The 14,941-nt window shown below is 48.0% G+C and overlaps 7 protein-coding genes across 7 annotated transcripts; 4 read left to right on the forward strand and 3 right to left on the reverse strand.

Moving 5' to 3' along the window:
* Positions 1–1,061: 1,061 nt before the first annotated feature.
* FTJAE_4383 (aspartyl-tRNA(Asn) glutamyl-tRNA (Gln) amidotransferase subunit B) lies at positions 1,062–2,915 on the forward strand (the record flags this gene model as incomplete). The annotated part of the gene is made up of 1 exon (XM_037350781.1): positions 1,062–2,915. The coding sequence occupies one exon, from the start codon at positions 1,062–1,064 to the stop codon at positions 2,913–2,915; it is 1,854 nt and encodes a 617-aa protein (XP_037208516.1).
* Positions 2,916–3,225: 310 nt separating this feature from the next.
* On the forward strand, positions 3,226–4,176 carry FTJAE_4384 (uncharacterized protein; the record flags this gene model as incomplete). The annotated part of the gene is made up of 1 exon (XM_037350782.1): positions 3,226–4,176. The coding sequence occupies one exon, from the start codon at positions 3,226–3,228 to the stop codon at positions 4,174–4,176; it is 951 nt and encodes a 316-aa protein (XP_037208517.1).
* Positions 4,177–4,756: 580 nt separating this feature from the next.
* On the reverse strand, positions 4,757–5,425 carry FTJAE_4385 (j domain protein; the record flags this gene model as incomplete). Its single annotated transcript, XM_037350783.1, has 1 exon — positions 4,757–5,425. The coding sequence occupies one exon, from the start codon at positions 5,423–5,425 to the stop codon at positions 4,757–4,759; it is 669 nt and encodes a 222-aa protein (XP_037208518.1).
* Positions 5,426–7,719: 2,294 nt separating this feature from the next.
* Positions 7,720–8,593, forward strand: FTJAE_4386 (gpr1 family protein; the record flags this gene model as incomplete). Its single annotated transcript, XM_037350784.1, has 2 exons — positions 7,720–7,976; positions 8,032–8,593. 2 exons carry the CDS (start codon positions 7,720–7,722, stop codon positions 8,591–8,593), a joined length of 819 nt encoding a protein of 272 aa, XP_037208519.1.
* Positions 8,594–9,039: 446 nt separating this feature from the next.
* Positions 9,040–9,477, reverse strand: FTJAE_4387 (lea domain protein; the record flags this gene model as incomplete). Its single annotated transcript, XM_037350785.1, has 2 exons — positions 9,040–9,230; positions 9,288–9,477. 2 exons carry the CDS (start codon positions 9,475–9,477, stop codon positions 9,040–9,042), a joined length of 381 nt encoding a protein of 126 aa, XP_037208520.1.
* Positions 9,478–10,293: 816 nt separating this feature from the next.
* Positions 10,294–12,397, reverse strand: FTJAE_4388 (uncharacterized protein; the record flags this gene model as incomplete). Its single annotated transcript, XM_037350786.1, has 4 exons — positions 10,294–10,610; positions 10,664–10,721; positions 10,771–11,688; positions 11,741–12,397. 4 exons carry the CDS (start codon positions 12,395–12,397, stop codon positions 10,294–10,296), a joined length of 1,950 nt encoding a protein of 649 aa, XP_037208521.1.
* Positions 12,398–13,193: 796 nt separating this feature from the next.
* On the forward strand, positions 13,194–14,203 carry FTJAE_4389 (methylglutaconyl hydratase; the record flags this gene model as incomplete). The annotated part of the gene is made up of 2 exons (XM_037350787.1): positions 13,194–13,573; positions 13,627–14,203. 2 exons carry the CDS (start codon positions 13,194–13,196, stop codon positions 14,201–14,203), a joined length of 957 nt encoding a protein of 318 aa, XP_037208522.1.
* Positions 14,204–14,941: the final 738 nt, after the last annotated feature.

Here is a 14,941-nt window from a genome sequence, read left to right on the forward strand (position 1 = left end):
AAATATGTCAGCCCAATAGTCTAGTGAGATTGGACATTAAAGCGTGGAGAAGGTAAGACGAAGAAAAGTTCCCGATAACTTTGAATGGGGCTTAAAAATGACAGGTATCGAGAGTAAATGCGGGAGAGTTGATGAGAGTGTAAGCTTCAAAACTTCTTGAAGCTAACAAATCGGCATAAGATGACGACGCGATGATATGTCTCCTATTCATTCAGTCAATGCGCTCGCCTGACTGCCTTGTTTCCAGCGGCGACGGCGTGAGCAGCTGAGCCGCGGAGGCCGGCTGAGCACTTGAGCTTGCCATTGGAGTATGAGTTAGTGATGGTGGGTAGTCCGAGTGTTGGGTGGTATCAGAAGCAATCACTGTCGCATGTGAAGTGGTGTTGAGAGCAGTCATCCAACCATCCAATGCAAGTACCTAGGCAAGTAATGAGAGCCGAAGAAAGAAAAAGAGGGACACTCTTTCGGCTGATATGGAATCGAGCCAAGTTCACATAGAAATAAGAGGTTGAAGATTCTTCAAACGCATTACTTTTGATTAATGATGGAAGCTTAAAAAAAATAAAAATAAAAATAAGAAAGATCAAATGCAAATACCAAGAGATACAGAAACCATGGACAGACACAGGCTGACAGGCAATTGAGACCCCGGTCTTTGAGGCACGTGATTAGAATCGATCTTTAGGTAGTAGGGTACCTTGTTCTTTGGTTCCGTACGGATATTCGCTACGATAAGAGTTGATATCCACACGAGCTTTAAAAAGAACATCCAATGATTGCTTCAAGACCCCCTCAAAAGACCAATTGAGTTAGAGTAACTATGGTTTTGAGGCCGTTTTGATTGTATGCATATGATCAGCCTTATTCGAACTGCCAAGTCATAGTGCATTCTGCCGCAACCCCCCGTTACCGTCCCTCCAACCAAAACACCTCCACACCAAGCAGATTTGAGAGCTTGGGGTCTTGATTGATATCGCTCTATCAGACCACACAAGCTCGAGTGGATTCCGAGAAGCCTTATCCTGCAGATATATGACCAGGAACTTTCACGTCTTATCACCATGTCACGAATATCAACGTCTATCCTCAGCAAGTATCTGTTGAAAGGACAGGTACCTCGTCAAGGGTGTATCAGTACGCGCCATGCATCCAGACACACACCACTACCATCGGCAGCGATAGCCATCGTCAATACGACAAGGCGGTTGCATGCTGCTCCTGAAGTTGTCACGCCATGTCCCGAGCAACCAGTGCCTTTACGGAAGCAGCTCAAGGATGAAGCCAAGAAGGCCAAGAAGCAAGGCAAAAAGAAGCCAAAGGGTGATTCTCAAACTGTTGATGGCTGGGAATTGACCGTTGGTATCGAAATTCACGCTCAATTAAACACTGCCCGCAAGTTATTCTCGCCAGCTGTCACATCTTTCAACGATGAACCCAATAGCCATGTTGCTCTTTTCGATGTTGCTATGCCAGGAAGCCAGCCCTTATTCCAAAAAGAAACTTTAATTCCCGCTTTGCGTGCAGCCTTGGCCTTGAACTGCGAAGTCCAAGAAGTCAGTCGATTCGACCGAAAACACTATTTCTGGTGGGATCAGCCCTCTGGATACCAAATCACTCAATACTATGAGCCCTTCGCCAAGAATGGACATATCACGCTTCTGGCTCGAGATGGAATTTCGCCTCAAGATGGCGATAGTGTGACGATCGGAATCAAGCAGGTTCAGCTCGAGCAGGATACTGCCAAGACGCTGGCTCAGGCTGGCAAGGTTCAATGGCTCGACTTCAACCGTGTAGGTGTCCCTCTTATTGAGATTATTACTGAGCCCGAACTTCACCACCCTCGTACTGCTGCCGTCCTTGTGCGAAAGATTCAGATGCTGTTGAATACCGTCGATGCCTGCGTCTCGGGTATGGAAACAGGAGGTCTGCGAGCTGATGTCAACGTTTCTGTTCGACGAACTGATGGATCAAACCCATCTCTCGGCACAAGAACCGAAATCAAGAACCTGAGTACCATCAAAGCGGTTGAGGACGCTATCATTGCAGAACGTGACCGTCAAATCCGCGAGTTAGAAGCCGGACGCTCTATTCCCAGTGAAACTCGCGGTTGGTCTATAGGGTCTACTGAAACACGGCGACTGCGTGGAAAAGAGGGCGAAGTTGACTATCGATATATGCCAGACCCTGATATCGCGCCTCTTGTCATTGGAAACGACCTTGTAGGCCACTTGCGTCAGTCCCTGGCGGTCACTCCTGATTCGGAGCTGGACACTCTGATTGTCCGATTTGGCCTTACGGCCAAGGATGCGTTGTCTCTGATTAACCTAGAGAATGGTTCACGAGTTCAATACTACTATAAGGTCCTTCACTCCATCCAGGGCAGGTTTTCGGAAGATTTCAGCGCGGCCGATATACCCGAGTTCAAGAGCTATTCTGCTCTGGTGGGTAATTGGATCATACACGAACTTGGCCGTCTGACTACCTACAAGGCTGGCCCACTTGCAGCCCGAGATCTGACGTTCACGCCAGAAGGAGACTGTGAGCAAGTTCCTGACTCAGACCTGTCACAGCTCCTTTATCATCTGATACGCAAACAAATCACGGGCAAAGTTGCCAAGGAACTTCTCTTTGCCATCTATCTAAAGGAGATTGAAGGGGGAGTCACTCAGGCAATTACAGAGAACGATTTGTGGTTCAATGAGATTCCTGAAGAGGAATATGAGCAGTTGGCTGATGAGGCCATGGAAGGAGAGCACAAGATCTTAGAGGAGTTCGCTAGCTCTGAGACATTTCCTCAGGGCAAGCTCATGTTCCTTGTGGGAAAGATGATGCGACTCGGACCTACTGAGCGCATTGTTCCTGCAAATGCTGAACGTGTCATGAGGGCAAAGGTAGGGGGCCTTCGAGACCGGTGATTCAACCGATTCCAGAGGAAATGTAACATTAATCAATAACACAATTCTTCTCCCGTCACCTGAAGTGTTCACCCAAGAACATCGTACCACCGCATTCTTGATTGACGATGGCTTTTAGCCCACGACTAAAGATAGTTTACCAGTCCAACAATGAGGCTTTGGCCGGGCATCACTGGTGTCACCAAAGGTTCTCTTGCACACTGAAGCACAAGGTAGCAAACACGGATCAGTCGATACAAGTTATGGCACAGTACCTAGAATAAATGTCTCCTTCTCTTCTCCTAAAGCATTCTCAAAATCAAGTTTGGTCATGACAAACTCTGGTGCATCTACGACAAGCTTGTTCCTCAAAACTGACAAACTCATGGCTAGTATGATTTCAGCAGACGTTACAGTTCCTGCTCATGAGGACAGAGATGTCCCACGAACTTGGCAATCCAGCCATGGTTCGACATTTAAAACAGTTGTCCACAGCGACCGAGACAGCGAGAGCGGTGTCATGACAGAGACAGTGTGGGAGACGATGAATCCATATTCGAGTGATCCAGATGGTATACCTAATACTATACCAACAGCTTCTTCAACAACTATTACTGCGACACCTGTCGCTACTGAAAACATTTATACTACATATTCTACTGCGACCCCTGACGGCAACCAGAGCTCTGGTTCTGTAGCTTCAACATTGCACCACTCTGGTGGTCTGTCAGATGGACCTATAGCTGCTATAATAATCGGCGTTTTCTTTGGCTTAGCCATTGCAGCCTTGGCAACTTGGCTCTTGGTCCGAAAGTCACGAAGACGCTCAAGAGTGACCCAAATTACTCCTCCGCAGACACCAATTTACAGCCCTTCACCACCGAGTTCCCCATTACCAACGCCTCCGCCTCTAACAGAATCGGGTAACGACCGAGTTTCGAGCTTAGAGGATTCTTGGGTCAGTTATGGTGACCGTGTCCGATCACCTACACCTCAGCCCGCCGTGGCGGAGGTAAGAAGCTTCACTCGAGCGTGGCAGAAGCCACGGGCATATACCGTCAGCAGAGGCCGTATGACTGAGGTGCATGGCTCAGAAGGCTCAGAGTCTCCGCCAAGTCCTGACGATGATATGTCACCTATTTCACCTCTGTCTCGAGCTGGTTCTTCCCAGGCTGATCGACGTGTTGTAAGCCCTGTGTCTTTGGTTTCGAGATTCAGCACAATGTCAAACAGGACTGATCAGAGTCGGGAACGAGGAGAAATTCAGAGGAAAGCGTTCTAATAAGGACTTTGAGCCTTGATTCTTGGAGACACCTTTTGCCTAATAGGGGCTGGCTTAATTTCGGTGTTTCTGAATGAGAGTGAGACGACGAGATTTTGTGTTACAGCTTTATCGCTTACAGATAGGAGATGGGTCCCCAAGGAACAATTTTGAAGTTAATTAGCTATTTAGTTATGCTCTAGATAGGACAGGGGAAGGCCAACGCAATTTAATTATGCTTGAGATTAATCAAAGCTGTCTCAACTTTGACTCATGTTTCGATGTTCCACATTTGGTTAAACCAAGACCACAGAGATGGTATATGGTAGTCGGTATGATGTGGTAATCGAGAGTAGCAAGTTAGATGTTAATTTTGAATCACTGGCGTTATTTCTTTGGCAAGGCCTCTTTCACACTGCAAAATTTCTGCAAAAGAAAATCATTTGTAAGTTGGTGACCAACATCGAAAGACTCCAGACTCCTTGCGTGCTGACACACGGCAATGCTCCAAAACAGAACGAAAGAAAAGGACCGCAGCAAATCAAGGTATGTTCTCACCAACCCCAGGTTGCCTCATCCTCCAAGCCCACTCCTGCTCCTTTCACACCTTTCCATTATGTTCATGACGAGGATCATGGCCTTGAGCTGCCTGCAGCACTTCGTTGTCGTACTTTCCAGCCTGGAAAGCATAATTCAAGTTCTCTCTATCCTTCAAAAACATGTCAACTCTTTCATCCTTGGACCTACCCGCCGCAATTGTATGACGACGGGCAACCTGCTGCCCAATGGCGAGGTTGGACTGGTTCTTCATTTCCACAAGATCGGCGCCGTACTGATCTGCTCTACTCATCTGAGCAAAAGCGCCTATCATGCACATAACAACGACAAGAGTGGCAAAAAGGCCATTAGACATGTATAAAGGATCCTTGACTCTGCCATCACGGGCATCGTACCATCGTTCCCAATCTTCCCATGTAGCATTATGTGCTGCAGATCCGGCTCTGTGGCGCCAGGCACGATCAGCATTGCGGACAGTTTCGTTGAGTGTCTGAGGACGACCGCCAGTCCATCCTACACCATGAACATCATAGAGCTGACGTTTAGAGGGATCGCTAAGGAGGTCGTTGGCAGCAACAATGAGGCGATACCGTTCTAAGCGGGTCTTGTGCGTTATGTTATCGGTATTGGGAGCATGGCTGTGTCGGTCGGGGTGGTAGACTTTGACAAGTTGATAGAATCGATGCTTGGTATATGGAGCGTCACTCTTCATAGCGAAGATCTCGTAGGGAGAAGGATACGAAGTTTTGGGCCACTCAGGTACTTCGTTATGACTGAAACTGCCTCTTTGGTCGCTGCTAACTGTAGCATATTGCCTATACCCGTCTATTGAGAAAGTCGTTGCTGGTGCGTGGCTAAATCGGACCCCTCTAGATGACGTTATAGATCGGATAGGCGTTATACTCGACACGACGGGAAATGCATTGCAGGAACTGAGAAAAATAGCAGATTTGTTCAGCGGCATGACGGCTTTGTTGAGTGGCATAAGCCCAGAGACATTGAAATCATATTCAGCACCACGAACTATGAGGTTTTGGATATCGCGGACTGAGCATGTTAGAGCAGGAAACCATAGCTACAAAAGATGGAGGTTTAAGTGGCGTATCACGCAGCGAATGAGCATGCGGATCATCCAAGCCCGTAGATTCCGTTCCCCACAATCGCCGACTGAGGTGGCAGGGATTATCTAATGCCCGGGCTGCCCGACAACGGCGATTGAAGCCACAGCCGCGATGGTCACGAGACCAGATCCTTGTTTCTTCACCGAGATGTTCACCACGGTGAAGGCGGTCTCCAAAGCATCCTTGCTTCGATCTGCCGACGTCCCGAGATACCCTTGCATTCGACGACAGATTCGTTCACATTATCCGTTCGGGTTACCACTGTATTTCCTTCCAATCGCTCCCGGGTAAATTCAGTCAGAAGCAACTCCAACCGACGATCAGTTCGAAGTAAAGCAATTCATCCAGCAACCAACACAGCCGACATATCCGACTCTTGAAGTATTGAATTATCATCTCTCATCGAGATGAAAGGCTGGCTACCCTGAATCATTCGGCAATTAGTTGAATGTAACCGAGCTTCCATTCGAGCGCTACCGAGGATGTTAACAACTTATAGAAGGATATAAGCGCGGGAATAACAAACCATCACACACACCATGTCATCAGAGGCGCTGCGCTAAGTCGGGAGCCTCGATCTGGACAAGATTCACGTTTCTCTCACGTTAGTTAATTCCGTTTATGCTTCTCCTCATTTGAGTGAAAGCCCGACTCCGCGATTTGGGGTAAATGACACGATAATGTTCGTCACATATGGGGAAGACCCGTAAAGAGATCAACCAGACACACGGTACCTGGGGACGGCATTTCCTGTGTCTGTGAGCCAATGAAACCAATAGCAGTACTCTGTATGAACATGACTCTTGATAGCCTCGTTTTTACCACGTTGTGAGCTGAAGTTGGTGGAGTTCATTAGCGGAATTCTTCCGACAGTCATGTCACTCCACTTATCGACGACACAAATTACAATTCGGTCGTCATCTCCACTGCAAGCTTTTCTCTGCTTTACTAATGCTTCTAGGGTGTTTTCTCGTGGGAATAACTCCGACGTGCAGCTCCCCTGCTGGTTCGTGTTGAGGCTCAATACTAGCTGAGCCAGGATTGATCCTCCCGGCTTGGCGTGAGCCTCATGGTTGGCCTTGAACTCCTCCCAGCTTCGCAGACGATGATTCTTGAAGTGTCGACTTTCACTACCTGATGAAAGACCCTGGCAAAAATAAACGGCACAATACACAGTGGTTTACATGATATGATTTGAAATCTCCGCGGGTATGGATACTTGACTCGAACCTGGCCAACCATTGCCACACAATTCTCATCACCAACCTTATGACGACTGGATTATACCCTGGACACTGGCTCCGCTTCGTCTAAATCAACCCCAAGCACTGTCTCCAGCATGGTATATCCGCGTGCCGACATATCCAGCGTTCCCGGGATAATTGGCCCTGCAAAGGTTCCGTCACACCATGTTGGGAACCTCCACACTGGTTACTGGGCCTATTCTCCACGCCCATCCTTGATCCTCGGCCCTTTGGTGATGTTCTTGCTCAAGGGCTGTTAGTGTCGTGGGTCGTTGAGCTCGGAAGATGGGACACGTTCCAATGAGCTTGACTATCACATTGGACTATCAGTTCTCAGCCTGTTGTTGATCCTCCCAATGTGACCTTTTGGAACTTGCCGTTCCCACACTCCAAGAGACCGATGGGGTCGAATGTCCGTTCGTTCGTTCGTCATCTCAAAGTTGAGTTTGGGGTAGATCTCGTACCCAAGTGCGAACGATGGGGATATAAAGCCATGTCCGAGACCCTATCTATGTGCGTTGACCAGATCTTTCTCCAGAACTCTACCCCGAATCTTTCTATATAAGCTTGTTTCTCTCGTGTTAAGTGATAAGCTTATCACTACTCATCTTCCATAAATCTTAGTGCAATACTCAGACGAGATGTCTTCAGGCACTCCTCCCTCCCATGGGGCAACTACCCCGACACAGTACACTGATAAGGAGGAAGGCCACTATCATTGCAATCATCCCAACCATTACTATGAGGAACGAAACAGGAATATTCAGAAGCCTCACCAGTCCATGGTGTCACAGGTGTACAACCCTTCGTTCTTCAAGGTTGCCAATCCTGGCCCATTGGGTTTGATCAGTTTCGCCCTGACTACCTTTGTCCTCGGCCTCTACCAGTGCGGTGCTGGGTAAATTATTCCCCTCTGCCTGGTCATAGTTTTACATACTAACCCTGTGTTACAGTCTTCCTGGATCAAACCCCTTTGGCGGTGTCGGTCCTGACCAAGCCATCTTTGGTCTGGCTGTCTTCTTTGGTGGCATTGCTCAGCTTTTTGCTGGCCTTATGGAGTTCCGCGTCGGCAATACCTTTGGTACTACCGTCCATTGTTCCTACGGTGCCTTCTGGCTTGCTTTCGCCATGTTCTTCGTTCCTGATCTGGGTATCAAGGATGCATACAAGGGCGATGACCGCGCATACAGCTTTGCATTAGGCATCTTCCTAATTTTGTGGTGCTTCCTCACTCTTATCTTCTTCGTGGCCGCTCTCAAGACGAACATTGCCATCCTCATTGTTCTCGGTTTCTTGTTCCTCGCTTTCCTCTTCCTCAGCTTGGCTCAGTTTCTGCAGACCACTCACCCTACTGCAGCTATTCGAATCAACAAGACTGGAGGCGCATTTTCATGCATCTGTGCCTTCGCAGCTTTCTATGCAGGTGCGGCTGGTATTATGACTGAGGATACGACATGGGTTCGCTTCCCCCTTGGCGAAATCGATGTCCAGCCCAAGAAGACAAACATTGCTTAAGCACATATGCTTCTAATGTTAGGGGGGAAAGTAAATGGTGGCAGGTTGGGGCGATGCTTGTAATACATGGTGGAATCAGAATGAATAAGTATGTTTAATAAGGTACCTGAATGATATGAAGATGGGTAACATACCTTAGAGATGAATATGATACCGGGAAAGACAGTTCCAAAATTGATGACGTCAGGTTTCACTTGCCTGAGCCAAGTGTCACATACAGACAGCAGGTCTTTGCGTTCAGTTGTGGTATGGTCACATAATAAGAAGCCAACGTGGCTTGGTCATAGTTGCGATGAGTTTAGCACAAGAATGTGTCAATTGATTTCTTAATGCATAAAATTTGCTCCCTTTGTCTTATGATGCATGCCTTGTAATCGTACAACAGACCATTGTGAGGTCTGAGCTTCATTATATCCCACTTGAATCATGGCAAGCTTGAGCTTCGTTTACAACTTGCCCTTGACCTCCTCAGCCGCACCCTTCACCTTGCCCTTGGCCTGCTCAGCAGCGCCCTTAGCTTCACCCTTGAGCTCCTGGGCCTTGCCAGCAGCCTCTCCTCGGAGCTCTTGTGCCTTTCCGGTGGCGCTGCCACCAGTCACATCCTGGGCAACATCCTTGGCCTTCGAGGCAACGTTTTCTGAACATCCTTATTAGCAATTGTACATCTTGAGCCAGTTGATAGTTGAAGACTAACCGCCAGCCTCAATGCCGTCGACAATCTTGTCGCTCACAACACGATCAACCTTCTTGGCAGTGTCCTTGACAGCATCTGTGGCAGTTCGCTGCAAAGCAAAGCTCGTGGTGAATGTTCGAGGAGCCTGGAAGGCGATAACGCGAGGTGCGAGGGCGACACGGCGGATGACGTTCTCTGTGAGGAAAGACATGATGGTGATTGCTGGTATTTTGTTGTGGGAAAGTTGAATTATAATCTTTTATGTTGTGAGGTAAAGAAAAGGTTCAATTGATGAAATTGAGAAGAATAGAGAGATGATTTTCAAAAGGAGAAAGAGAGACACGGGAAGCTCTTGCAACTTATGTTATGACGACGGGAGCTTGTCATAGCTGCATGATGTCACTCGCGGGGAAAGAGCTCCCTGTTGCGGCGCGACCAAACAAGCACGTGAAAAAAGGAGAGGTAATGATGACGCAGTGAGGCTTGAAATAAACGGGGAGAACGAGCCTGTCCTCTTTTTACGTTTTGTGTTCAATCTCATCATCGACAGATCCCGTGGCCGATCGATGAAAGAAGGTTTGGGAGTTATTGTGGGGAAAGTGCGTCTACATAAAAAGGGCTGTTGCTAGTGCAGGAAGGTGCCATTAGATCTACTGCGAGTTTGTTAACAAACAAGATCAATGCAACAGCTTTTATTAACCCAAACTGAGCTAATAAACTCACCACGAAATGTCAACACAGTTGTGACCTTAAGCAGCAAGCGAAAATACGCATCGAAAGAGTTAAAAACACACTATGAACGATCTTAGCATGTCTGAGTACTTTTATCGCTTTTAGAACCGAAGGCTCAAGTTTCTGTCATCTTTCCAGGTCTCACAGTTGCCCTGGCCGTCTTCATTGGTTGATCATATCGCTTGAAGCTTTCATATCTAAATCGGATTCAAATCTAGTACATTAAGTCATAACAGGTTTTTCAATGATCATCAGCCGTCGTTATCATGAAAAAAGAACAGCACTTCATAAATCGTCATTTCGTTGTGCCTTTGACGTCTCTCTCGGCATTGATACCATCCGGCGATGCTGCTTCAGACTCTGGCTCTATTGCTTCGCTCTCAATATCGCGGCCGTCGTGATTCGGATCTCCCAACTGCATAGTAGCAGCTTGTCGAATCATGAAACCCTCATCTCTGGCTCTTGGCTCCGGTTCGTCGCATTTCTCGTCAGTTTCATTATCATCTTCAATAACTTCATCTGCGGATGTCCCCACTCGACCGTTTATAACGTTGTCGATACGTAGCCTAGGTGGACCCGAGTTGAGTCTCATACCGTTCTTAGGAGGTCCAGCTGCATATGCAGTCAGCAAAATAACAACTCGAACATATTTCTCGCATACTTACAGAGCAAGAGATCGAACAGCTTGACAATAACTGGTCCCCAGACGGTAACAGCGATGATCTATCGAGTATCATGAGATAAATGAACTGATCAGGGGATGGAGACTCACCTGGCCATATGACCACCTGTTGGCAGCAAAACTCTCGGCATTGATGACTTTCGTTAGAGAGATCATGTACAAGATGTTGATGACGAGATATGCGACTTCAAGGATGCGCCAGAACCACGTCTTGATAAAAAGTCCTCTTTTCTGCTTCCCCCAGCGCGGCCACCGACCAAGACGATACGATCCAATCTGAACATGTTTAGTGAGATGATGCTTGCGAAGTGTCCACGCCAGCTGATCAACTAGCAAGGCAATGATGGCAATGGTGTCGAGAATAAGAAATGTCATTTTGTACAACAAGGGATGCGGAAAGAAGCTAAAGGACTGTCCATCGATGCCTTGAGTTGCGGCGCAATATGTTCGCGGACTTGGATTGAAGCCACATGCTTCTATCTCATTCTGGCTCTTGAACAAGGCAAACGCGTCTTTGAAATAGATCTTTTGCGAGGTTGCGACGATGGCGAGGAGATACTCCATGAAGAAGCCCAAAAAAGTGTGCCAGTTGCGAATGCCCTCATGATGCAGGCAGACCTGGATAAGAAACATTGGCAGTATGCCATTCTGAGAAACATGAAATGCAATGGCAGCGTTGACAACGATCTCGCCCCAAAAGGTACCCTCTTGAGAGTTTACAACAATGGCAAGAATCGATGCTATCTGAACAGCAAATACAAACCAGCACTGAGCCTCTTGGAACTCGACTAAGGTGGTTGCAATCGCAATGCTCGTGCGCGACAGGCCACCAGAGTCACGCCAGATCATACTCTCAATTCGGGTAAGGCTGCGCTTCAGGCGATAGGGCTTAGGTTCTGATTTGCGACGACTTGTATCTTGTGTAATAGTGACCCAGAGAGTGAAGCCTTTGAGTAGCAGATACAAGGATGCAGCGAAGCATACTTGAAGAACATACGATATGAGAACCTGAAGCTCATGTCAGTGTCTAGAGAACTCAACAAATGCTAATCGGACCTACTCCTGGCCCAAAGATATCTGGGTTGACCTCGGCTGGTAACTCTGGACAAAACTCGTCTAGGGCCTCGAATATCTCCTCAGGGGTTGAGGTATCATAGGAGAGGCGGTCAATTGTCCGGTTGCAAGGTTTGCTCAGACCATCGTTATCACAAGAATCTTGAGCGCAAGCGATGAGAGATCTGAGAACAGGTCGACCGTCAAACTCTGACAAAGTTCCAGATCCCATGATTGCGCTAGCATTGCGCTCAGTCTCTTGGCTGACATAGTAAGATTTCGCGTCCTGAGTCCAATGCGCCGCTGCAGCCAAGGCAGCGCAATTGTAGAACGTCTCCAACGAGCTAAAGAAAAGACTGGAATTGTTGCAGGCGCGTGTGCAGTCGGTTCTGCCATCAACTTGGCACCCAGAAGTGAACAGAGTTATTTCCTGGTTCCCATCGAGACTCGTGGCGAAAAGCTCTTTGAAAGTGAGTCCCGAGTCAACATCATCAGAGCCAGAGCCGAGACCGGCGATGTCAAGAAACGGGAAGAAATCCGACGTTCCTTCGATGGAATCGCGAATGAGAATAGTGAGAGGTGTACTCGAGGCTGTAGATGATGGCACAGACGAGGTGAGAGTTGCAGAGGTCGACAGCGATTGCAGAATGGATGCTGATGCCATCGCGGAGATGTCTCTTGGTGAGACGTAGTGTATCCTCCACGGGCTCTATTAAGAACGTCCCTCCATGGTCTTTGTTTGATCTGAAGGCTATACTACCCGATATGCCAAAGAGTAGGAAAGGAAGAAAGAGAAGATCAACAGAAGTCGGAGGAGGCTGACGATCCAATCCAATGGGTCCAGTTCGTCGCTGACTGGGATCTGGGCTTGCTACTGTAATTAGTCTATATGCCGCTGTCTTGGCACGTTTCCCCAGAATGGAAGTTTTAGAGAAGCTTGTAATGTGACAGAGATGGGTTTTGTTTTCCAGGCTTTCAAGATTAGAAGAGAGGTGATAGTGAGCAATTCCTATCATCATATTGAAAATAATTATAGCAACTATATAAGCCGACCAGACATACAGTAACAGCTTCTTGGCCCGTCTTCTTGTCGATCGACATCCTATAATTGTATGTGGAACTTGGACCAACTCATCATCTCCACCAAACGTGCTTCGTTGATAGTGACAACCCTATATCCTACTCATTAGGATTACATACAAGAATATGATCAAAGGCTTCAACAGGCAAGGATGTATATAACCGTGTGAAGTTAGATTAACCATAAATCTACAGATGCTTCTCTTAAAATCCCGTCCTTGTCTTATCGGTTATCGGCTTAACATTTATGAACCGACACCAACCGATGCACGTCATTCCTCGGCTCGCAATGCCGTGTCTCAGATACTTTAAGATGATATACAAAGCTCAGCTCCCCATCATCAATAACGACCCAGCAATCACCAATTGATCTATTCGAAATGGCACCTCGTCTCTCCCAACCGTTAGTGACCCTTCGTCTTCTCAGACGTTACTACTCCTCTACCACCGAACCTCTTATCCGCGTAACGAACCTCCCCGCGCCAAACACTGGCCATATTCGCATTCTTGAGCTTAACCGCCCGTCTGCGCGAAATGCCATTTCAAGGGCTCTTCTAGCGAATCTTCGCGCCGAGATCGATGCTTTACATAGTCAATATGGGCCCAATGGCGAAGAACTGCCACTGCAGAAGCGTTTTGGTGGTGCAGCTGGCGCAGATGAGAAGGGTCCTACGAGAGCTGTTGTGCTGGCTAGTGCTGTTGATACATCGTTTTGCGCTGGCGCGGACCTCAAAGAGCGTAAGGGGATGAGCCAGGGAGAGTCAGTATTCCCTATATCAAATATCAATGTGATGTACTAATCACCGGGCACAGAACTGCTGAATTTCTCACAAATCTTCGCAACACCCTCACATCTCTATCCAACCTTCCCATCCCTACCATATCGGCCATCTCCTCAGTCGCACTCGGCGGCGGACTTGAGCTTGCTCTCTCCACACACTTTCGCGTTCTGAGTTCCAATGCAACGGTCGGTCTTCCTGAGACCCGTCTAGGCATCATCCCCGGCGCCGGCGGCACCCACCGTCTTCCCGCTCTCATCGGCCTCTCCCGCGCCCGCGATCTGATCCTGACCGGCCGTCGCGTTGGCGCTCCTGAGGCATACTTTCTAGGTATTGCCGACCGGCTTGTTGAGGTCGTACCCGAGGATGAGCGTGATGGCTCAGATGTTCTTGGCGAGGCCAGAAAAGCAGCGTTGAGTGAAGCTGTGAGACTGGCGCAGGAGATTTGCGAAGGAGGGCCAATTGGTCTGAGGGCTGCTCTTCAGGCTGTAGCATGGGCAAGGGAAGAGGTTGAGAACAAGATGTATGAGCGAGTCGTCAATACCGAGGATAGAAACGAAGCCCTCAAGGCCTTCCAGGAGAAGAGGAAGCCTATTTTCACTGGCCGATAAGGTACATTGAAATCCTTGAGAGTTGATATCAAAGCCCGAGCAATGTGGGCAGTATGAGCTATGAAAGGTTGACGAATTGGCCATTAAAACAGATGGAGTCAACTCCAAGCTCTCTTTTTGCAACTCATGAAACAGTATACAACGACTTATCTGCTATTCTTTCTGCATCTATCTGATCCTCCGGGCATGTCATCACCAGGAAATCCCACCCAAAAACCTATTAATTACATGAACTCCGTTGAAAGGTTCTTTGGCTCAATAATGGTCTATCCTTTTCTACTACCTCTGTCCTTCTCACACCACAGATTACGGGTCCTTTGTCTCGTCGTCCTCGGTAGCTTTCTCACGCTTTCCCTGAAGCTTGGCTTTTTCGATAATGCGATGTACTATGCCGCAGGGCCCACGGTGCCGCCTAGCGCCATCCAGAGGATTTGTCCGAGGTTTCACCTTCAACTTAATCCGTCTCTGGACCGCTTTGATAGCTCGATTGGGGGTTCCAAGCTCAACTCTTTTGCCCTTTTGAGCTATTGTGTTACAATCCTCATGGGTCAGTTTTGCGCCAATCACAAGCTCTGTTTTAGGGTCATCCTGAGATTGCTTCTCAGAGGTATGGGGCAATCTTGGGGGCTCTGGTGCCCGTTTATCAGTCTCGACAAGCCTTCGTCGTTTTGTGGGTGATCCCGGAGCTTCATACACATCTACTCTTGTAGGAGAACTAGCATCGTCTTCGTCTGACGA

The sequence above is a fragment of the Fusarium tjaetaba genome (assembly GCF_013396195.1).
Source record: "Fusarium tjaetaba strain NRRL 66243 chromosome Unknown NRRL66243_c0000085, whole genome shotgun sequence".
Lineage (NCBI taxonomy): Eukaryota > Fungi > Ascomycota > Sordariomycetes > Hypocreales > Nectriaceae > Fusarium > Fusarium tjaetaba.